This window comes from Serinus canaria, chromosome 1, assembly GCF_022539315.1.
Source record: "Serinus canaria isolate serCan28SL12 chromosome 1, serCan2020, whole genome shotgun sequence".
In the NCBI taxonomy this organism is placed as follows: Eukaryota; Metazoa; Chordata; class Aves; order Passeriformes; family Fringillidae; genus Serinus; species Serinus canaria.
The window spans coordinates 81,669,961-81,694,345 of record NC_066313.1 but is presented as its reverse complement, the minus strand read 5'-3'; the positions used below and the strand labels follow the sequence as shown (position 1 = coordinate 81,694,345).

At 37.0% G+C, this 24,385-nt stretch overlaps 1 protein-coding gene across 3 annotated transcripts; it reads right to left on the bottom strand.

Annotated features, from left to right (window-relative positions):
- Positions 1-91: 91 nt before the first annotated feature.
- TUBGCP5 (tubulin gamma complex associated protein 5) lies at positions 92-24,385 on the bottom strand. Of its 3 annotated transcripts, XR_001989690.3 has the most exons (25): positions 24,136-24,385; positions 21,563-21,616; positions 21,371-21,479; positions 19,278-19,374; positions 18,582-18,692; positions 17,945-18,024; positions 17,325-17,460; positions 15,659-15,776; positions 13,535-13,624; positions 12,762-12,855; positions 12,202-12,448; positions 11,883-12,085; positions 11,101-11,216; positions 9,476-9,744; positions 8,388-8,586; positions 7,161-7,349; positions 6,426-6,608; positions 6,075-6,159; positions 5,864-5,984; positions 5,012-5,190; positions 4,153-4,278; positions 3,487-3,575; positions 2,244-2,344; positions 1,028-1,145; positions 92-737 (listed from the first exon to the last, which is right to left on the bottom strand). XR_001989690.3 is itself a non-coding variant. In XM_018908834.3 (24 exons), the coding sequence occupies exons 1-24, from the start codon at positions 24,294-24,296 to the stop codon at positions 1,099-1,101; spliced, it is 3,204 nt and encodes a 1,067-aa protein (XP_018764379.2). In that variant the 5' UTR covers positions 24,297-24,385; the 3' UTR covers positions 92-1,098. The 3 variants fall into 3 exon arrangements, 2 of the variants coding, with proteins under 2 accessions (XP_018764379.2, XP_009083622.2); XM_018908834.3 differs by having other exon boundaries at positions 92-1,145; XM_009085374.4 differs by lacking the exon at positions 18,582-18,692 and having other exon boundaries at positions 92-1,145.

Below are 24,385 nucleotides of genomic sequence, written 5' to 3'. Positions count from 1 at the left end.
ACTAGTAACATACTTCATTTACCTTAAAGAAACATCTATCAAACTTTAAGCTACTGACAGAATTTCAGCAGAAACACACACAACAGCAAAATTCTAATTATCAAGTCTTTTATTTATTCCAAAAAATCATTACGTAAATAGCTATGATTGATTTTCTTTTTTAATGCAGGTGTACTGATGCCACAATTCCAGAGAAACTTTAAAGGGGAAAAGACAGGGCAAGTCATTCGTGCAGAACAAATTCCACATTTACTTGTCCAGAAATGTACACTTCTGTATCACAATCTACTGCTTTACAGGAGATCAGCTATTAGATGTAAAAGTTTGCTTGCAAAAGGCTCAGAAGAAGGATAATGGTCAAGTCATATCTGACCACCTTTGAAACATCTCAACAATCCAATCATTACAACTAATACGTTACACACTTTCATCTTAATCCTACTTAGAGTGACCAGAGTTACAACTCAAAATCAGCAAGCATTTGAACATTTAACATAAAAAATGCTGGTATTTTATGTTTTGCTATAATCCATTTTGATAAATTAATCTTGTTTTTTTTTACATTAGCTTCTTGTAACTTCTTAAAGATTTCTGAAGAACCACTAAGCAAAGAAGAGGAATGCTTCTCAGCCTTTTTACAAAGAGAAAAAAGGACCAAAAATTAACTCAACCAACCTTCTAAACACCAAGATTTGAGTCACACCACCACTTCACATTGCCCTGTGACCTATTCACAGCTGAAAAAATAATGGAAAAAGTAAACCATCAATTACTCATAATTATATAAAAAAAACCCATTCCTTTTTTCAGCACGAAATATATTTAATGTATTTTCAAGTAAGATTGTTTACATGGATTGAATTTTACACTATACATGTTTTTTGATGTTGAAGCCTATACAAACACTGCCACAACCAACACACTTAAATACCTGTACATTATTTACATTTCAAAATATTTTACACAGCTCCAAAACACCAGCAACATTTAGCTATATACATTTTAAACAGGAGTGCAAAATGCTTACGGTTCTTTTAACACAGGAATTTCAACATAAATCCTGCTATCAGTTCTTCCTTAATTCAGTGAAAGTGGGTGTTAACTTTGTTCCATGCCAGCCATCAGTGACAAAGCTAAAGATTCCACTGTGAAACAAACCATAAAAACATAGTTAATATTTGTATTTGCAGCACTCTGCAAACATTTATTGCAATATTCAGTTCCGTCCTTTAGGAGGATACTGGTTTACTTTTTAAATTGTAATACTTTAGGACTTCAGGAGAGTAAGACATTTTGTAAGTCTCTGACAGCTTAGATAATATTTCACCACACTCATCATCAGCTACCCATTCGTTATTTCACATGGTAACAACTGGTAAGAAATTAGCTCCTTTGTTTGCAATACTGTTGTACATAAAAAAGAAGTTGTGGAGGTTTATAAACACCAAGCCATTCTCAAGGATGGTTCTGCAGATAAGCTCTTGTAGATGTGAGTAGCAGTGATGGCAACTATTGCCTGTTTTAAACACAGGTTTTAGGTTGGGAAAGACCTTAAATAATCAAGTCCCAACATTAACCTAAGACTGCCCAGTCCACCACTAAGTCACGTCCCCATGGCACATCTACAGGTGGTGTAGAAACCTGTGAGAACACCCATCTGCATCCCAGCTAACCCCGACGACCCACAACCTCAATGAGCAGTTGCCTCCCTAACTCAAACTGGCACTGATGAACAATTTAAGCTCATACCAGGTTGTAAGTAGAAGCATAGATATGTCATCCTCTGCTGTTTCTACTGCCAAGGAAATAACTTAGAACAGATGGGCAGAGCCAAGAGCCCAGTGCAGTTGCAGCTGAGGCACCATAATGCTAAAATCCTATCTGCTCAAGATATATCACAGCTGTCATTCCCAATATCAACAAAAAGAATGCTCTTCTATGCCCCCAGAACTTAGTTTCATTAGTTTAGAAAACTGCTTGTCACTTGCTTGGCTACACACCTTCCCCACATCAAGTAACAGATAAACTGAAGACAGCTGTCATGGAAAAGCTTGGCACAAATACTCCGAAAAAAATACTAACTTTAACTTAGTAAGAGGTTAAGTCTTGGTGTCCCTCTGTGCATAATTCACAAAATGAGATTATTTAAAATGTGGCAACAAACATTAGAACAGAACAAAACATGAACACATTCCTAGCAAACTTGTGTAAGTGCAGGTATGTGAAAAGCCTCATGTACTTACAATGGGGAAAAGAGCCTCGACAGACAGCTTTGTTGAGAACAGTTACAAGAAACATGTGGCAATTTTTAAAATCAGATTCCATCTTCTCTATGGATTCCATCCTAAAAAACAGTTTAACAGAGGAATGTTTAACAGACCAGCCCCTATGTTTTCTTCAAAATATGACCAAATTTTACAGTAAATGACAAAAGTACTCTTTACATAGAATTCTGGCTTGAACTTACAATACTTCAGTTATGCCTGCATATGCTACTTCTAAAAAAACAAAGGCAATTTTGACAGGAGCATCTGAGCACCATCAAAGGGGCATTAAAAATTTCATCATCATTTTAGAAATCTCTGCAGTGACTTGGAGGACCTGTGTGATTCTACTGACACCTATCATTCCCACACAGAGAGCTCTCTTGTAAGCAAGAGAGCCTTTCCTGGCCCGTACTGCTTTGGAGGTCATTGGGGACCGACACAGTCAGTGAAATGGGGAAACCCACACTGCTTTACTGTCCGGCAATCTCTTGAATTCCACTTTGGACCCTGTCACCCAGCACTCACCAGTCAAGGGAGAAGACATAGCTCACAACAGTCACTTCTTTCCTTTTTCCCCTCTCCCAGGAAGATACAGATGACAATAGCTATGACTTTTTCCTGCCATGTTTTTCATGTCAAGAGCATGCAACCACACGCCCTGAGTTTCAGTCTTTATCAACAGCATTCACAAACTATTTCTGACACTCTGTATGAGAAAAACATGCCAAAAATAATAACTTCCTAATGTCACAGGAGAGTGGGATCTAAGTTTTAGGTAGCGTCTGTGCCAAAGAAAATTAGTCCTGAAAAATATGAAGTAAGCCAGTCCACACTAGCTGGCTTCTGGACCATACATAAACTTCTGAGTGTTTGACAAAGCCTTGGAGACTTTCCCAGCATCATTCATCCTTCAAGCAGCAGGCTGCACAAACAGAAGTATAAATGGGGAAAGAACTGGCTGCAAAAAGGGATCTGAGGGTGCTGGTCAAAAAGAACTCAACAGGACTAAGCAGGGAGGATGCCCAGGCATCCATTTGTCCAGGAGGGCAAACCCAGTCCTGGGGTGCATCAAACACAGCACAGCTAGATGAACAAAGGAGGTGACAGTCCCACTATATTCAGCATTGGTGCAGCCTCATCTGGAGGTGCAGTTCTGGGCACAAAATCATACTCAAAGCTGCAAAATTATGACCATGTAGAATTTTAGTTGTGTACTTACTTCCAAGCCCCTAAACCAGCTTGCCAACGGTCTGCAAACATCAGTACTAAATTTAACACTTTCATTATAGCTTCCTTCACAAAGCTCACCTAAAATAATTAAAACACAAGGAGTAAGTCAGAAATTCACTGTTAAGCATAATAATTTTCATTATTACACTGCAATACAAAGGCTTCACATGCCATTTAATCTGAAATGTAAAAACAACCTCCTAAGTACAATGTGATTCTTCCAAAGTGAAGATGTTTATATTTGTTTTCCAATTCATTTCCCAGCTGACTACTTGGATGTGGACTTTGCACAGACAGTATTTGGGATAAAAGGTGACAAAGCTATCCAGGTACCTCTACTTCCTGCCATACCACTATGTAGAATCTTCCTAACATTAACAAGCCTTGGTTAGTCCAAAACCTCCCATCTTCTAGAAACAAACACGTAGTGTAGTGTAGTACCCAATAGAAATAATTCAATTTTATCGTCTCTTCTTGATAGAATTGACCTCAGAACAGCAAGGGAAACTGGATCTCAGTGTGAAAAGCTACCACTTCCTCAAGAGTACCTTTATATTGCTTAGTATATATGCTGCAAAACAGACTGCATAATTAGTACACAACTACTTTCTTGTCCTGATACTCAATATATCAAACATACTAATTTTTCACCCACCTTTTCTCTCAGTAAGCAGCGATCATGAATTGTAGATAGATATCTGTAATGAATCTTTATCAATTGATCTAAGTCTTTGGCTTCTTCTACCTGATGCTGAAACTCCAAGCCTGTACTGTGGAGAATCTTAAAAAGAAGACCAAAGTTATTAAATTCAATGCTGTACCCAAATGATTGTGACTCTCTTCCAATATATTTTTAAAGAGCCTGATATTGCATGATTCATTTGCTCTTCCCTCTCAAATTTTAAGATCAGCCTCTGAATTACCATCAAGAGCAAAAATTTCAAGCTCTTCTCAGAACTACACAGCAACATTCCTCACAGAAATAGATATATTGCCACTGCACAGGGGCACATTGACTACCCTGAGAGAGGCTAAATTGGAGCATATACTAGTCTCATTAAAAGCAAAAAAGGCAATAATAGAGCAGATATGTATCTATAGGCATTGCCCTTGTATTTGGAAAGTCACGTATACACTGTGTACTAGAGATTTTTGAGAAGAATCCATCCAACTAAAATATCTGTTGTAATACTTTTATAAGCCTACTAGCTCTTAAGTTACAGCTTACAGGAACCTCATCTTACATTACTGCGCTTAAGTCATCTACAACTGGGAGAAACAGGCAAAAGAATCAGTAACACCCAAAGATCAATCACATGCATGTAGAACTTCTACAGGATTTCTAGAATTACTCCTTTAATATGGCCAAGTTGAAACTGAAACATGTGCAGAAAGGACATTATATTTACATTTTGCTTTTTGTTTGAAGGGTTTTTTAGGTTTTAAAGGAAAATGAATACTTCATCTCCAGTTACAAGCTCCTAATATAAATGAAATTGTGATATAAGACAAACCCTAGTCATGATGTAGTTGTGCAGGCTGTTGACAAAATGCATGAGTTTCACTCTTAAGAGGAACATGCGATGTATTTGCTGTTTTATACTTTCTTTTTGTGGTCCAAATACAGGAAGTGTTCCTTGTTCTAATGAAGTTCCTTCCTTAACCTGTGAGTTTTCTGCAGCAGAGACTAATTCTTAAAAAAAGAAAAAAAAAGCAAGAATGTTGTGCTTTTTGGGAAAAGACTTAAACAAAAAGTCATACTCATAAAGTTTAAACAGTAAAAAACCACATACTTTTAGGAAGATAATTACTTAGCTGATGCTCAAAATATTGATGAACCCATAAACATTCTAATTTATTTTTCTAAGACATTTTTCTATATGTACTTTACATGGGACAGGAAGAGTATAAACATTAACTTGGTGAAGGAAATACTAAAAAATCTTTCTATAATCCCCCAACAGTTTACTTCTTCTCAATTTCAAATAGAGTATTTTTTTAATCTTGTTTTCCTAAATTGTCTGCAAGGTATTACTCATAAAAAGACTATACATAAACATTAGAGTGTGGTAGACAGATTTTCTTTCAACAGCAAAGTCTGTAGAAGAAGTAGCAAGTTTCCAATATAAGTAACTAGACTTGAATCAAAGACACAAAGGGAATGCATGAATGGAGCTGTCCCTGAGGCTGGAAAGAAGTGAAAAACACACCCAGCTTAATACATGCCATTTGTGACACTAAAAGAGATTCTTTTATAGAATGAATCAAAATACTAACTAGTTTATACTACTTACTGCAGAAAGCAGAAGACTAATCATATCCTTAGACCACAAAACAGAGTATCTTTCACTGAAGAAGTATCTTACCATCAAATCGTAGAACATCTAGACTATACTTGGCCCACTTGATTTGCAGCAAGAGCAAAAAGACTTGATTGTAAATTTTTTGGCATTCTAAGCTTATAACTATATCCACAGGCCAAGGAACCTAGGAGGAGGAGAGGATAGAAAATGTAAGTCACTTTCATACAATTTTTCAAATCTGTAAGTATAAGAACTGCAGACATTTTAACTCTACCTTGTAACTCAAGGTCAAACCATCTAAGGTGTGAACAGGGAGTTTCTTCTTTGCTGTATCAACACTTTCAAATGATATTGACAACCTATGCAAGGAAACAAGCCATGCAATTGGTGAGAATCTGTTTTAGACCAGTAGCTGGTTTCACTAATTTCTATTTCTCATTGCTAACCATTAACTGTCTGATTTAATCTGGAGGACTTGGGTAGAAAAGAGGAGAACAGCTCCAAACTTCATTAAAACACATTATTTTAATGAATACAGAATAATTAGTATTGTGCTATGCAAGTTAAGTACATTAATACAGCTAAGTGTGAAAGAAACGTAACTAAAGCATATTTTGCACTTTACCTTGTACTGTCCTCGGGGTATCGTTGTCCAACTGCTTCTTGTAGGTGAACATTTAAGAAAGCAACATTCTGCCAAGTTTCCTTCTCTCTAATTTTGTCAAAAATAGATGTATAGAAGTCATACATGGTATCTCCAGCTTCAAGTAAGAAAAAATTTCTCATTGCCTGCAAATATTCTACAAGCCTGAACAGGAGAAACATATAACATTTCCTGAGTCTCATCATACAAGTGAATACAAAACAACTGTTACAGAAACAAAAATCTTAAAAACTCTTCACAGCCAAAACTCAGTATTGAATACAAACATAACAAAGTCTACAGTGAACCCTTTGTTTAACCAAGGGATTTTTCCCTGTAAGCTTTAACAGCTCCATTAACTTCACTGGAAGCTATTTTAGAGGCCTGGTAATTCTCAGAAATAGCAGAGTTTGGAAATCCTGTCCCTCTCCCTGAAATAAATTTAAAATGACAACACTACTAAGAAACACTGTTGGAAATAATATCCCGACCAAACATCCACTGATGACAAATGACAGCTTTGCTGTTGATTCAAGCTAGACCAAGTTTTTGCCCAAGAGTATGTCATGTCAGATAGGATACCTTTTCTCCTCAATGACTTTATAGCTGTTTATCAAACTGGAGTAGAAACACAACATAGAATTGCTTCTTTTAGTGATGACATACAACTGGTAATAAAAAAAACAAAGTTAAGGAAAAAGAAATCTACTTTCTCACCTATAATCCTTCTTTAATGTCTGCATCAAATTACCACAGCATTCCAAGTATTGCTTGTCTATGTGAGGATAAAGACAAGACCTCAGTGTCAGTTCGAAAGTCTGGCAGGTCACAGATTCTGAGGATCTATCCACACAGACATCCCCACCAGTAAACTTCTCATGAAAGTCACTCTGTTCCAAATACAGTCTTCAAAATAAAACAAGATACTTAGGGAAGAAGGCTCATTATTCATACAAGGTATAAAACAATGGATTTCAAACAACTGGGTCCTTTGCTCTGAAATATATGGTGCAGGGGTAATAAAAGTTGATTATAAGCAGAGTATGCATCCAGCCTATAAACTGATCCATTATACTGTTTGTGTATCACCAAACATGAGAGTACCACAGAAGATAGCATTCTACAATCACATAACTGCTTAAGGCCTACTCCTGAAAAACATATTATCTATAATATTATACGATGGGAAGAAAGTGTCTGTGTTACATGTTTGGCAAATTTAATTGCTTTTACAAAGAAAACATCAAATTATTGTAATACTTGGTAAAAAGCTAGTTGCCAGTTGTAACTCTAAGAGGAAGTCCGGCTCATGGCAGCTATTACCTGGATAGACTGAATGAGCTAGATAGTGAATTAATGTAGCAACTTTGACAACTATAATAGTCCCAATAAACAAGGGAAACCAAGTCCTATCTATGATTTCTTTAAAACAAGTTCCTCCTTTTTTAATGTCAGTTTTAAAACATGCAGATATACCACTATGAAGAATGAAGAATTTTTATGCGAGTAACATGAATTTTGAAAGGCTTTTACAGTTAAATGATTTAAGCACAGCAAAACTGAAGCTGCATTCTTCTAAGAATATAGATGGTGCAAATCAAAGACATTGTGTACAAAAACCAAGGAAGCCCATTGAAAAGTTCAGATTTTACAATGGTTTTCACTATTAAACCACTTATTTGCTAAAAGCCTGCTATCATAAAGACTACTCCAATTTTCTATGCTACCAATTGCAAGTAGCACTTGCACTCACTGATTTTAATTGTTTTTCTTTAACCATGCACAAGCTGAGTGCCTATTTAGCTTTTGCTGCTGAGTGTTGGTGCTTGCCTTTATTCTGAACTTGCTTGTTTTCAGTAGAAGCAGCAATGAAAATGTGTTCTACCAAATGTCACCAGGCTGAATATTGCTTTCACCAACAGAGCAGGAAGATCATTCATTTACCTGGCAAAATTAATAGCCAGCAATGGGTCATGGACATCATCCAGTTCCAAGTGTCTTTCTGCTATGGACTGCATCTTTATCAGGCTCTGCTTTGTGGCCTGCTGCTCTGTAATAATGTCTGGAACAGACTCCTCCCCATGCCGCAAGCGAGACTGCACCGATTCCAAGAACAGCGTATATAAACTCTTCCGTTCAGCATCTGAATTGGGCAACACAGTGCACAAAACATCATCTGAACTGAAAGAACTCCACAGTCCAACATTCACAAGCCAATTTTTAAAATACTACATTTAGGCCTCTATTCAGAAAACAAAATACCCTCAAATACACATTTAAAATTACAGGACTAGCCCAATGCCTAACATCAGACGTGTTCAAATGCACTGCAGAATGGGTATCTGAAATAAGAAATATTTTTGAGATTGTTCAAGAACTTACTACTTCAGGTGCAAAGGCAATTAATTTTTAGCACCTGACAATCTTTCAGTATTTACTGAAGTGAGTCTCCAAAATAATTTAACGACCTCTATTTTTAAACATGAAGAAGCAGCAAAATGAAAAAAATTATTTTGTTTCCTTAAAAAAAAAAAGCTAACAAAACCCCAAACCCAACATTAGTTATCATGTTGTGTAATAATAATAACTCAGGATGAACATCCTAGATATCCAAACATCTTTGATCTACTAATGATTAAGCTTAAAAAAAAAAAAAAATTCCACATGCTATCTTAGATTACTCAACCACTGAGTAATGGATAACATTTATTAAAAACCACTAATTTTACTATTAGAACATATAAGTTGATTTTGTCTCATAAAAGAAAAAAAGTTTTGTAAGCACATGAAAATAAGTTTGAGAAAAATTTAGAGCAATAAAAAGAACATGGAATTCTCAACTTTATTCACTTTGCTCTTTTCACTTGTTTGCACTGGAAGAGTGTTTTCCATCAGACCTGAAGTTACGAATCACAATACTGGCATTCAACAGAGTGTTATATTATTCTAAAGCCAGGGGAAGCCCATTACCAAAAATACACCCATACTGTTAGACAGCCTAAGGCACAGTGGTGTACAAACTGACATCTCACCTCTCGATGCAGCCTGCTGTGGAGAACCGTCTTTGCATTGAAGGTTCTTCAACAGTTGCATGGATTTTCCAGCCATGATAATTTGCTTTAGCACAGGTTTCAGAAAAGAAACCATTGTGTGCTGTCTGCTTGAAGGGGCCTGATCACTGCCAGAACTGGCACTGGCATTATCACTCATCTTCTCTTCATTCTCTGTCTTTTCTGACACACTATATAACGTGTAGGTAGCATACCAAAAATCTCTGTGATTAACTGGAACGTTTTTGTTTCTGCAAAGAAATAAAAAGCTCTTGAGTATTTTCCTTTACAAAAGGAAACTTCATTACTAGAGGATATGTATCCTCTTTGTTCTGTGCTTTGCCTTTCTCTTAGAACAGTCACGAAGCATTTTCAAAACTGCATAAAATTAGCTCATCTCTGTTTGAAAACTATCTAGGAAAAGGATAAACAACTAGCTCACGGGAGATAAAACAACTGTACAAACAAAAAGCCCCAACAGCAATTTAAATAGAGCAATTATAATTAAATTTGTCCAGGATATTAGCTATTCACAGTGGCATGCATCCTTAGTGTCAAAATGATGAGCAACTGACATGCCAACTTATTTAAAACCTCAAACTGAAGTAACTACTGCTAGGAAAGCTGAAAAATTCTACAGTTGGTGAAACTTGGAGCAGAAAAATTCCAGGTGAAACTCTGTAGTGTACTTTGCATTTTTTTGTTGTTTACATCAGATACTCAGTTTACAGTTTACATCAGATACTCAAGGACCAAAACTCAGTTTGGTCCTGGAAGTCAGATGGAAAAACCTGAATTAGATAATTAAAATGAAGCATAGATGTTAGTTGAGATCAGCCCTGCTGGTAGCACTGAAAACACAATTACAGAACCTGAAAAAGAGGACATAATAAGGATGCTAAGGATCTCTGGTACTAAGGAATTATTACAATAGTACTGCTAAAGCTGTTGTCTTACTTCATGTTCACCTCAACATGTGTTAACAGACACAGGTTAAATTAAATTTGCCAGACAGGAAAAAATGGATTTGTAATTTTAAGTCAGAACTTTGATTTCTATATTCACTTTCCACTACAAGCTGTCAAAAAAAGGGACCAACAAAACGTAGCATAGCAACAGAACAAAAATTAACAGCTCAAGTAATGTTTAGGGTATGCACATGTAATTTAAGACATCATACTAACTTTAGCACGTCAGAAGCAATGAGTATTTTAATTTCAAATAGCATTTGATTCATAACAACTTAAGATTAATAGAAGAATTTAGAAGTAAATTTTCTAATTTTTGCAAATGTCTTGGGTTTGAAAAATGGTTAATTGCTTTTAAAAAAAGTCAGTACACTCCCAAGTCAGCCTGCTCATTATTTACTATAGATGGAAAAAAACCCAAATAATTGATTTCTACTCTACAACAATATGTGGTAGAGATCCATATCTATGTAATTTCCCTAATGGGAAGTTTGAAACAAGTTATGATTAGGTATGATTAAGAAATTATTTCTTAAGCAAAATAAAAAATGTGAAAACCTACTTGTACTGTTACCTTTTATCCTCAGTTCTCTGTTTACTTGCACAGCATTATATGTGTCTAGTATCAAGCATCCTTACCTCTGAATAATAAATTCCTTTGCAGGATCAAACAAATTCCCATGGACTATCCACTCATCCACTGTCTGTAAGTATGGCCTCACAGTTTCAACCCAGAGAGAGAACAAAAGGGACACCTGAATTCAAAGGAAAAAAGAAAAAAACTGCCTGAGGTTTTTATACCAAACATTGAAAGCAATATGGTGAAGCCTAATCTCTTAATTGTGTCATCAGTTACAACATATACATTACTACACATAAGGATTTTAAAGATAAAATATTAAAATAAAAATTGCAGCTTTTTTTTTTAATGGAAGCCTGTATTACTCATGGTTCCCCTTGTTACTCTTGTAATCACAAATCCCAACAGCATTTTTTCACTCTAACATCTCTGTAACAGCAAGGGATATTAATAAAACACTGCGGTTTCATAACACCAAAATCAGGAAAACAAAAGGCTACAATGCCACCAACTATATTTTCGATAGTATAATCAAGTTACTGTAAAAGTTACCCCACATTTCAGCATTAACTGAATCATGCAGTTGTAGAAATAGGAGGGAAAACTATTCCAAAGTTCCCTCTTTCAAAACAGCTTCCTGGCCTCTGATTTTCCAGAGTCCTTCCCCTCAGTCCTCAGAAAACACTGCTCTTGTAGAGAGAAAACACTCTCATAAATCCTTTTTCGTCCAGGTTGAATGAACTCACGTTAAAAAACAATAATGCATTAGTTACTAAATCTAGTAACTAATTTAGTTATTTCTAGTGTGTTGTTCTATTGAGGAAGGAATTCTTCCCCTTACCGTTTGCTCAGATGCTTCTCCAACACTGTCATATTCAAGAATAGCTTTGTAGAGGGTATTAAGCAGATGAGATGCTCGTACAACATTTCTAGTGTCAGGTGGCACTTCTGCTACTCCTGTGCTGAACACCTTGTGAAGTACCTTCAGCTGTGCCAGTCTGGGGGACAACTTATCTATTACTATAGAAAGTGTGACTGTTTTATCTGGAAATAAAAGAAAAAACCCAAGATGCATAAAATAACATCCAACAGAAAAACAAGTTTTGTCAGTATTAATTATTAGTGTGTCCCCCTTATGTAAAACTTCCCTTGCACTGTACCTTTGTTGATTATGCATTTTTCAATTTCAGTAAGTTCTTCTTTAAAGCTAATGAAATATTTATACAAAGCCCACATAAAAGCTTGGTAGGTCCTGAATGGGGCTTCAGTAGTCTTCTTTGGAGTGGAAACTGTTCCATGCATTATGCTTTCTGGGCTGTGTCCCATCACTTCATCAATAAACTTCTGTAGTCTAAATACAACTTGACCATACGCTGCTATCTGCTCCAATACAGATCTCAGGCAATTCTAAAAAAAAAAAAAAAAATAAACCCGACCATTTAGAATGGTCTAACAAAAACTGTATTCCATAAATTGAATTACAATATTATTTTTATGAATTAAAATATTATAAAATTCTACAATTGCTATTGCTTCATCACATTCTCAGATACAGGAAAAGCCCACAGTTTTATTAAGCCAGATGCTCTAATTTAGCCAAAACACAATTGTAGAAATATGCAGAAAATTTGTAGAAATTTCCACAAGCAGTTTAATTTCCTATTCCCACAAATTAGATCTTTCTAATGACATATTCCTCTGAAATTCAGAAACAACTTACATGGGTTAAATGAGTTACAATAATATCATTCCGCACAGTCACTTTCCCATCGTTCAGCTGAAATATAAAAAGCTTTTTCACTCCTGAAAGTAGCCTTGAAAAGAAACAAAAAGAGTAGTAATTTTCTCCCTTAATGGACTTACATGTAATTTAGAAAAGAACTAGCTCTCCCTTGCCTAAAAGTTTATTTTCTTTGAGTAACAGGAGACCACAGATCAAGTATGATGCTATTGGTACTGCAAGTTGTTGCCAGAACAAAAACAATTAAACACTGGCATGAAGTAAATATTTCCTTAAGTTTCTTTCCAGTTGAGATGATTTCCAGCTATAGGACAACTCAGCCTGCTTTCTAAAACTGGACACTGTTTTATAAATCTATAGTGACAAGATAAGAACAAATTGGTTCTCTTTAACAATTACACTTGAATAATCATTGCAAAAAAAAGTAGCAAGCTACTTCTTATTCATGAATCACAGAATGGAAGGGACCTTAAAGATCATCTAGTTCCAGCCTTCAGGCCACAAAGTGACCCCCTCTCACCAGACCAGGTTGCTCAGAGCTGCACCCAACCTGCCAGGGATGGGGCATCCACAACTTCTCTGGACAACCTGTTCCAGTGCCTCAAATGTGAATGGTTAACACACCCATGCAGCATCTTTACCATCAGAAACAGCGTAAATTAAAAGCTTTGGACATCTTCAAAGATAGCCCTCTCATCTCCTAGAGAGAAACACTGAAAGTTAAAATGCAAGCTTTGTGATGCTGCACTTACCAAAGAGTTTCTCGTATAACCTGAGTTTCTGTGACCAGTGTCCTCTCTTCTGGCACGTACAAAGGATCACTGGTGTACAAATGGTGGTCCCTTAAAAAACAGGAAATGAAAACAATTTAATGGCTGAAATAACAGCTGAATCACCTGAAAGTACGAATAAAGCAATAATCTTTAGGCTTAGTTTTGTTCTGCTCACATCTGAGCAGATCCAATGTCCATGAGGACATTTTAAGTATATTAAAAAAGCACGGTTTATTTTCATATTGCTAAAGCAAGATACTGTGGAAAACACCCAAATAACATCTCATCTTAAATAGGTAAGAAATTAAGTAGCAAATGCCTGAAGTATTGCATTTCCACTATTTTAGGGGCAGGAGGGGGAAGGAGGTTGTAGGTTTGGGGGTTTTTTTTAAATTATTCAGTTATTTCTCATTCAGCGCTGTGAAATCTTATAATTACTTTCTAGAAAAAATACTAAGCTAAAAAGTAAAATACCAATTTCTCTAACCCACAAAAGAAAATTCTCTTTAACTCAGAAGCTTACTTAAGAAGTAGAAACTTTCATAGCCACCTAAGAATTTTCTCTTATGATCCTGTCTTATGCTATTCTTTGTACACCTTCCTCAGTACCTTTTCATACTTTAGCAAAGTATATTAGAATTTAGAATGATTATTTACATTTTAAGTATTTTTACTCATCAGTATAATCAGTGGCAAAAGCCATGCAATCACACTCAAAATCAAAAAGTTCAAATTAAGTAATACTAGTTATATACCATACATATATGTAAAACATACATCTCCTAACACTGCAGCAGTAGCAGTGTTGCTTTATTTGTGTTACCCATTTTCTAATATTCATTGCAAATTGTGGTTCATAGCTGGCTAGACACCCATCTTATACTAAAATAACTCCTTCATTAAAAAATTCATTAAATTAAGAAAACCAAGGGCAAATCTAATGAACTTCATTACTGATACATCAAAATTTGGGACAGAAAAGAATTAGACTCCCCTTTATTTTTAACTCTCATTTTCTTTCCAAGGCCATGGCAGATTATGGCAAAATACTATTTTAAGTTCCTTCCCCACAGCAAATTTATGTTTAACTTTGTAAGGGAGGCACAAAACACATTTTCAAAATTTAAACATTAGGAGACTCCTCACTTCCAGGACCACTTACAACCTATGGGGTTGGTTGTTTGTCTCTGCTCTTACACACGCTTAGGATGGTTCTCGCACGCTGGGCTTCAAAAGATGAGTCTAGACTCTAGGTTTTTTCGGTCTTTAGAATTGTTTATTGCTTCTTATCTACAAAGTCTCTTCTCTGCTTGACTTGGATCTGACTAGCATGGCAGCTAAAGGCACTCTGACTCTCTTCCAAGGCGGTCACATCTTTTATAACTACGTATATCATATTTACTTTTTATCTCCAATACTTATCACCCTCGTCACCAAGTACACCCTCACCCCAGACTAATCCTCAAGTGCCAACACTACAGCAGAAGATGGACAAGAAGAAGAAGAAAGAAGAGTCTTGTGACATGCCCCGATTCCTCCATCTTGTCTCCACAACCCCCCTGTACTAAAACTCCAAAATCTGTAATTTACCCTATAACTATGTTTTCCCTTCACCATTCACACCCGAGTGATTCCCACAAGTTCCATCTCCTCATACATCAGTAGCACATCCTTAGATAGATCAAAATCAAGCCACTAAGTGCTTTTGGTAACCTTCTAAGGCTCCTGAGCCCCCCAAGGGCTCTCTCAGTAGCTCTAGACATCAAGAGTGATGTGCTGAGTTCTCACAACAACCCACCTATCTTAGGCCCTCAGAGACTTTCATAAGGGTCAAGCCAAACAAAATTCAACAGTAAGATTCACATCTTTGAAAAATGAAAATGAAACCCCCCCTCTCTGACATGAGAAACTTAATAAAAACTAAATAACAGGATAAGAATCTATTAATAGAAAAAGCAGCTCATTTGTTCATCCTATTAATTTGCCACTATTTAATTCTGTTAAGTGAATTGTCATAGTCATAGTATCTCAAAGAGGCTTAAAAAAGTCAATATTTAGCATTGTATGCCAGGAAGGAAAATGTAAGTTATATTGTGTTCTTACCAAACTGCAGCCAGGTTGGAATGCAAGTGCAAACTATGTGAAAAGCGAGGAGCCCTTCCTGTCCAGTACTGAGGAACTACGTGCTGCTCCAGCCAGCTGCGGGCATCAGGCTCACCGACTGTGAAAACAAAGGACAGGCAGCAAGGTGTTTTTATTTATGCAGGAAATGCTTACAAAACACAGGAAGAAGTTATTAATAAGCCTATTCACTCAGCTGCAGAATCACAGATCTTTTCAAATGAATTACCATTTACAACCATTTACACTTTACTGCACCGGGAATTTAATACCACTGTGCACAAACTAATTGACACAGAAATGCCACATTTCCCAAATGTTGCAAATGTCCTACAAAATAAGCTCTGCTCAGCGCTAGTGAGGCTTCACCTGGCTACCGTGAGCTGTTTTGGGTGCCACAGTATAAGAAAGAGCTATAAGAGTGTCCAAAGGGACAAGAGAGGGCTACAAAGACAGTGACAGCCCTAGAGGGGAAGCCATATGAGGAGCAGCTGTGGTCAATTGGTCTGTTCAGCCTGGAGAAGAGGACACTGAGGGGAGACCTCACCACAGCTTCCTCATGAGGGAAAGTGCAGGAACAGTCATTGATCTCTTCTCTTTGGTGACCAGTGATAGGCCCTGAGGTGATGGCCTGAAGCTGTCTCAGGGGATGTTTAGGTTGGATATTAGGAAAAGGTTCTTCACCTAGAGGGCAGTTGTGCACTGGAACAGGCTCCCCACAGAAGTGGCAACAGCACTAGCCTGACAGAGTTCAAGAAATGTTTGGGCAACACTCTTAGGCACATGGTGTGACTCTTGGGGGTGATCCTGTGCAGGACCAGGAGCTGGACTTGGATGATCCTTGAGGGTCCCTTCCAGGTCAGGATATATGATTCTTTAAGAACGAAGATTTACATGGTTTCCAATTTTTTCTCAAAAAATGCTTCTGTCTCAGGCAATTATCAAATACTATATATAAAAACAGACTGACTTAAAAAATAAAACTGCCAAATGTCATCAACTTTATCACTACATTCCTTTTTATTAGACATTTAGTAACTTACCTAAAACAGTTTTTTCTAAAATGTGATTGCCAACAGAACTTTGCCTAATCCCAGTTAGATAGCTACTGCTTATATAATATATACTATGCAGTTGTCATGTGCCAAGTAAACTGTACCCCACAATATTTTATGAAAAATAATACAGCTACATTTAATACTCCCTGAAGGTATTCAGGAGAAAGCCACTAGTGTTTTACCTAAATAAATATTTTTTTTTTCCAGAAACATTTAATACCTGCAAATGAGCCAACTATTTCTGTTGGAAAATAATTTTGTTTCAGCTTTCTGATACTTAAAAATTTATACTACATCCGTACAACTATATGCTACACTAACTCTAAGTTTTCATTTCTATATTGGAATATCCATGTAAATTTCCACAGGAATGAACAGAATTCTTCTCCATTGGCAGTAACAGAAACCAGATCAAACTTTCCATATTGTTTCTTTACTGTAAAAAACCCCATTAGTAATGAACAGTAACATGCATCTTATATTACAGTTATAGATCTGTAACACAATACCTCAGTAAAGAATAATAAAAAAAGCTGTATTGCCTTGCTGAATTTTAGTATGTATATAGAAGAATTACAGCTTATTCTAACCTTTCCAGGAAGCATTAGGTACTGTCTTCTTATTTGGATCTTGGTCTTCTAAAGGTGTCCTGTCTACCTGAATACCAGAGTCCTCCCTACTCAAGGGCTGAGTGTCCTCTTCCTCTTCACTTTCTCCAGACCAATCCTATGAAGTACAACAAACCCCAGGACACTTCAGTACAACATAGCAGACACATCTCTATTCAGCTCCTATTCAAGCCAAACATTAACTATTCTTTTTTACACTACAAAGTAAATTCAGGACACTAGGACTAACATAACTGTCTAACAGAGAATGATTTAAGTTATACACAACATTAATAACCAGCAAATGAGAGATCTGGAAAAGATCACAGAACTGCAGCAATCTCTGATTAGGTGGAAGCAAGGGTCAGCAGAAGCAGACAGTTTAATTGCAGGACTAAGTCAAAACATTGTGAAAAACAAAAGTATTTGTATTACTGTTTTTCTGCTTGGGTCTGTCTTATTTCATGGTATTGAGCAGAGTACTGGGGAATCCTGCAAGAATCAACATGCAGAGCATACAAACTAGGACAACTCAATCAGGTCTCTAACACACTTCAAATCAGTTTATACAGTTGGGGTTTTTACCTTAAGAAATTACTTACTGGTGTATCTACGCCTGGGCCAAAGTATATTTCTTCTCCTTCCATCAAATACTTTCCCCAATCAAATTCTTCTTCCTTTTCTAAGAGAAATACAAATATAAAAATATTAACTACCACATAACTCTGACTTTCTTTTCCTCTAGAAACACTTCCAAAGTTAAAATTATCTTGATAGTCTATAGCTAAAACAAAAGACATTCCCTTCCACTTAAGGTTACACCACTGTTCCATTAACAAGGTTATGCACTTTCAATATGACACAAATTGTTACGTATCAACCATGTATATCCCTTTACTAATTCTCAACTTTATTGCTTATACACTCAAAATATGCAACACAGTGTGCCATCAGCACATTTAACTATATTATGTTACACTACCCTACACTTCAATCCTGAAAAACATGCAAGAATGCAGCACACCACTTATTGTGACTAGGAAGTCCCACTTAGCTCAATGGAAACATTCTAAATGCATAATTTAAATGCACAAGGATCCCAGACTGTAAACAACATAAACCAAGAACGGTCTTACTCTCCAAAAAAGACACCACATACCCATGATGTGATGTGGGATACTTTCAAAGTAACAATCACACTTACAACATATGATATCTTAAACGTGAAGCTTACTCAACTGTAATTAGTGTTGTTTGAGATAACTTCTTCATATTCACATTCCTGGAATGGGCTGAAAGTGCATTCAAAACACCGCCGAGGGAATGTGCAGAGATCATTCAAAAAGGAATCTTAAGATGCAAGATTTTCTTTAGGTTAGTCTGAAATACTCTTCTTTCAGTCTATCATACAACACTGTAAACAAATGGGGGATGGTATCCACTCAAACTTAAGCACAAGCCTCATTCTCAGGCACTGAGTGAAAAAGTCCTACTTTAGAAAGCAGGCAGCTGGGATCTCCCTCTGGAAACCTTCAAATGTATCTCCCTTTCCTTGATTATGTAGGAAACGTAGGAATTTACATCACCAAAACTTTTTCAAGAGAGATAATATTGAGGTGCAAGACAGAGACTCAGGACAGAAATCCACTGTCTGCCTTTGAGCATGTTGAACAGGTGGAGAACGTTTGATTGTGATAGTGGTACAAGTCAAAGAGAGTTCCCAAGGTACTTCAGTGGCAGGAAAACTTAAGTGATGCAACACAAACAGGGGTAGGAAAGACTTGCAAGCTATTTTAAATGTATAAATTATAACGACAACCAATAAAGCAGTGTGAAGGGAGGATATAATAAAATGGAAAGGAAAAATGTCCTTCTTATCAGATTGCATTGCAGATTGTATCTTTCATTAGCCATATAAACATCTTGTAAACTTACCCACTTCTTTGACTCTTGGTTTTTCCACATAGGTGGTGTTGGATGGTGAATCAGACAAACACAACAGAAGAGACAGTATGGAATAGTGTGTATCCGTCTTTAAAACACATTAGAAAAAAAGCAAGTCTGTAAGTGGTCTAAATGATTTTGCTTAGTAACAAAGTCAGGCTATTACCTGCAGGAATGCTCCCCATTAGTTCCCATTTCCCAGTCCTGAACTACAACTCTGCAACATGTCATTGAATGTTACCCATTTTCTTCTGCCTGTTAATTAGCCCATCAGTATACAAATCCTTCAAAAGCAGCCACAGCATAAGCTGCCTCTTACTGAGCCAATAATCAGAGAATATGGAAAAGATGCAAGTACTGTGAAAGCAAGAAGTCACCTCAGGACAAGGGAAAAAATGGACAGCCACATAATCATGGATGAACTGGAAGGACACAGGTAATGGGCCTGAAGGAAATCAAGTCCTAGCTTTCCTTTTCACATGGCAAATTATTTCAAACAGAGGCTGAAATGAAGTTAGCTAAAAACACTACATTTTAATATCACGTTCACATTATCTTCTCAGATGTGAAAATCTACATAAATCATTAAGGATGAATCTTTAACTCCAATACTGTAGTTGTGAAACAGAAGCCTTCAATCAGGGTACAATACTGTGCCAACACTGGTATGGTCCAGAGATTTGTATTATTGTCCATTCCCTAAAATCTGTTTACCAATGTGCAACCATTTCTTACTATAAAAAGATTTTTCTTTAGCCTCATTGTAACTTTACAAACATCTTCAGCCACCATTTCACATCTAGACATTCTGCTGTCTAAATCCCTGTACACTTTCACACATTTATAAACCCACAAAGCTGTTTTGGAATGAGTTCCAGTTGCATTTTAGAAAAAATAATTCAAATTCCTGATAAAGCAGCATGATACTCACCTACTATACAAGGATTATAACATCTTCCTACCGAACATTACTGATTTTGTCAAAGAAAACCAGTGGATCATTGACAGAATCTCATGTTTGAGCTGGTGTTCCACTTACCAGTCATAGAAACCAATAAATACTTAATATTCCCAGTTATGTGTCACTGCTAAAAACTAAATGCCATTTAACTTCCCAAATATGAGATTAATCTATGTCCAGCCACACCCCAGTTACATTTTTAAGAAGAAAAGGAAATTTTAAAAAATCTTAGGATACTTGGAACATTCAAGTATTAAGTGCTTGCTTGGCTGGTTGGTTTGGTTGGTTTTAATTTCATTCAAATCTCAAAACAAGCAATACTAAAAGTACATTTTCAAAAATCTAGAGACTACAGTATGAATATGTGTAAGCTATTAAGGGCTCCTGGGTTTTCCCCACAAATTAAAAGGAACCTACAACATGCAAAGAAAGATAAATGTCAGTTCAATGAAAACCAAAATCAGACTGCAGCTCAGAACACATGATTCTGAGAAGAACACCATTATATGGTATGGAGCACCACCTCTTAAATCAGAAGTTTAAATCTACCAACAGGAGAAACTTTCTAAGATCCTATTCATTATTACACTGCCACACTGGAAAGAAAACTGAGACAACTTTTGCCATATTCATTCACTCCATATACTAATTTGATTTGATACAAAGTGTATCAATGGTGAAACACACCCAGTCTCAATATGGACGCTACAGAACAGGTGCACTCCAACTAAAAACCCTAAAATCAAAACACCCAGATGGATTACTTATGGTAAAAAAAAAATGGCAAAGAATAAGAAATGCTCAGTTCATTGTTGTTTTAGTACAGACAGGAATCCAGATTCACCTAGGGTCAGCATTGTAAAAATGCTGCAGCATTTTTACAATGCTGACCCTAAAACACCTGCTCTGCAATGAGATCGCGTACTTTAAGTCATGAAACTCCAAGTGCTGAAATGCTGAAAAGGTAAATTTTCATTTCTGGAAATACATGACCTGAACAGCAACTCCAAAGCCCACTACCAAGTCACCTGAAATTTCCAACACATTACAACTGAAGCTCCCATTGTCAGCGTAAATGCAACAAGGATGGAAAAAAACCCCAGGAAAATTGCAATGTACATACCTTTGTTTCTTCAGTACTTGGGAGTGGCAAGTTCAGAAATTTTTCTGTTAGTCTTTTCCAGCTTGCAGCTTTTCCAAGGTCAGAATGAATTACCAATTTTTCATGTATTCTAATAACACAAATAGTATCAAGAAGGCTTTTAAAAATATATCTATAACCACTGCATTATTAATATATAGACATAAAACTTACCCTTCTATTGTTCTCTCTACTTTATGACTGTTCACATCAAGAAAACGGTGAAATCTGTGTAAGAAATCTGTATTAGAATATGTTTAAAAGGAAGCTGAAGTAAGGAAGAAAAAAGCTGATTTACATATATGAAGACAATATCACTAGTTTAATAATGCACACTTAATTCAGGAACAGCATTAAGCATCAACAAAATTCAATCTTGGCATCTCTTAGTTCAAGAAAGATTAAATATAATTGGCCTGAAAAGTAAAAAAAACTTGAATGCAGGTTACATCTAACCAGAACTTGAAGCTGAATGGAAAATTACTACTGTACCAGCAAACTAAGCAATTAAAGTATGCTGCCTGATAAGTCAAGTAGAGCAAGGAGATCAAGAACTGTGTTGTTAAAGGCATTGATGTCAAATGCACAAAATTATCTGGGACCTGCATCACAGGCATGGGCAAAAGAAACACCCACATGGGAAGGCCTCTAAACCCAAAAGAACCTCCTTTTTATAAAGAATGAGGGAGAGTGTCTCTAAGTGAAAAGAGAGCTTGATCAAAAATAAAGACAGATATACCAACAAAGGTGTATATATATATATGTATAGGGACAAAACAAGAACTTGTGAAAAGTAAAATGGCCTCTGGAGACTGAATTAGGCTATGAACAGATTGTTTAGACACAGAGAATTAAAAAACAGGGAATAAGATGTGACAACACTGAGCACAAGGTCAAGACACTCTATATGCCCTCAAAACCAAACCAATGTTTCCAGCAACAGTTGACAGAAAGCAAAAAAATTCTCATGACAGAAATTAAATGAAAACTGCTGAATCCCAACTATGAGCAACAGTTAAGCTAAAAAGACTGAAATTCAAGAGACAATATGAAATCACCTCAATGCCAAAGTAATGAACTAGAAAGTGAAACTGTAAGGCAGCTAACAAGGATTATTAGTAAGCAGCACTGCAGGATAAAGATAGGCTCATGTTAAAGAAAAGAAAAAAAACTTTGTTAACTACAGACACCTTAGTCTGATTTCAACTGTGTATAAGGATTTGGCATAAGAGCACGATAAAATATAGCTCTAAGTAGATGGCATTTAGGTTTAAGAAAATATCTAATTTATTACAGCACATTAGCTCATATAGGAAATCATCAATTCAAAATGGTGGTAACTGTAAGAACTGGAAGATTTAGAATATCACACTGAAAAGACAATAAATAATCAAACCAAGAATCTGTCCTGAAAAGAAAAAATAAGCTGCAGGAAAATTATTAGTGAAAATTCTTTAGTCTGTTACTCAAAGCTTTAATTAATGACTAACATACATGCAAAAAAATAAAAAAAATTAAAAATTTTAAAAAAGTCTTTCTTTTTTAGGCCAGTTGGGAACATCATGAATAGAGGATGACTTGAGAAGAGATAAAATGTGTGTAGTTCTTGGTGGATCCAAGAACTACAGCACAGGAACATCATCAAATCTAACAATACAAATCACAGTTTCACAAACTTGAAACTAAGGAGAATTTCTGCTACAACCTAAGGTCTCACTGTTTGCAAACGTAATACTAGATAATTTCAGGCTGATGATCCATGCACATTCCTTGGACAACAATTCTGACATGAAAAAAACTTCCTCTCCCCAACCCTCCCTGTCAAAAGTTTCTTGTTCACTTCGCATCATCCCCTCTGTTTTCCTGACACGTAAAAAAATCCAAATAAAACCCCAACAACTCCCGAATCTAAAAGAGCAGACAGCTACACAAGCACATAGCTGACCAAAACTGGTGAGATTTGAATATTAAAATAATTTTATTTGAGGCTATTAGTAGTTTGCATTAACAGATGCAATGCTACTGCTTCCCCAAAAAAGCATTTAATCAGCATGAAAAATGTAAAGTAGCATTGATTTTACACGGATTAGCCACTAGCGGCATACAATTTTAAAGAAGGAGCAGTTAGTGATAGCAAGTGTAATTGGAAATCCATCGTGTAAGAGTTTCACAGCTTTGACAGATCATTCTGAGCTGAAAGGGACCCACAAAGATCACCGACTCCAACCCAAGCGGGCAAAATAGACTGGAACAATAACTGTGATAACTGAAAACTGTGTGTGAAACTTGAGTAAGGGCATTTTAGGTGGCAGTCTAAAAGGCTACTTTATATTACAAATTAATAAAGACCACGTTTCTGACAAGCCCAAATAACACCAAACACGTTCTGTTCCTGCAGACTGATAACCTTTCACACAAGCAGCACAGCATTCCTAGCCAAAAGATTTATCTCAGTTTGACAGAGTCCTCCTCACTTGCTCTTTATACACAACCATAACGTATCTCCCTCCAACAAAGTTCTGAGCGCCTAAATGAACAAGCTGAAAGGCTCCGTCTAACAGAGCAGGTGAAAAACCCTAAAAGACCAAGATCCAAACGTGACGGAGTAGCAGTCATTGATCCTGCGGCAGAGACTCGTACGCGTCGCCCGGCGCTTCCCCAGACAGGGCTGACGGCGGGCACGGTGGCCCGCGGCCCCGTCCCACACCCCCGCGGCAGGCACCGGGACCCTCCATGCTCCCGCTGACCTGAAGTTGGACCAGGCGAAATTGAGCGCCGCCTGGAAGCGCTCTCCGCCCAGCTCCTCCTCGGGCAGGCTGGTCACGCAGCGCACCAGTGCGCGGACGGCGCGGTCCTGCTCCTGCTCGAAGCGGCCCCGGGGGCCGGGCGAGGCGGGCGGCGCCGCCATGGCCCAGCGGCGGGGCAGGGACACAGGGGCGGCACAGCGGCGCGCACCGAGCCGCCACCGCCGCCTCGCGGCCCGCCTCTCGCGAGGCT

Excerpts from the sequence above, each read along its gene's own strand:
- TUBGCP5 (XM_018908834.3), bottom strand. The coding sequence starts at position 24,296 with ATGGCGGCGCCGCCCGCCTCGCCCGGCCCCCGGGGCCGCTTCGAGCAG. Across the intron at positions 21,480-21,562 it reads GTAGAGAGAACAATAGAAGG|AATACATGAAAAATTGGTAA; the intron begins GTAAGTTTTATG and ends TTGTGTTATTAG. Across the intron at positions 11,217-11,882 it reads GAGAAGCATCTGAGCAAACG|GTGTCCCTTTTGTTCTCTCT; the intron begins GTAAGGGGAAGA and ends CTTTGAATTCAG.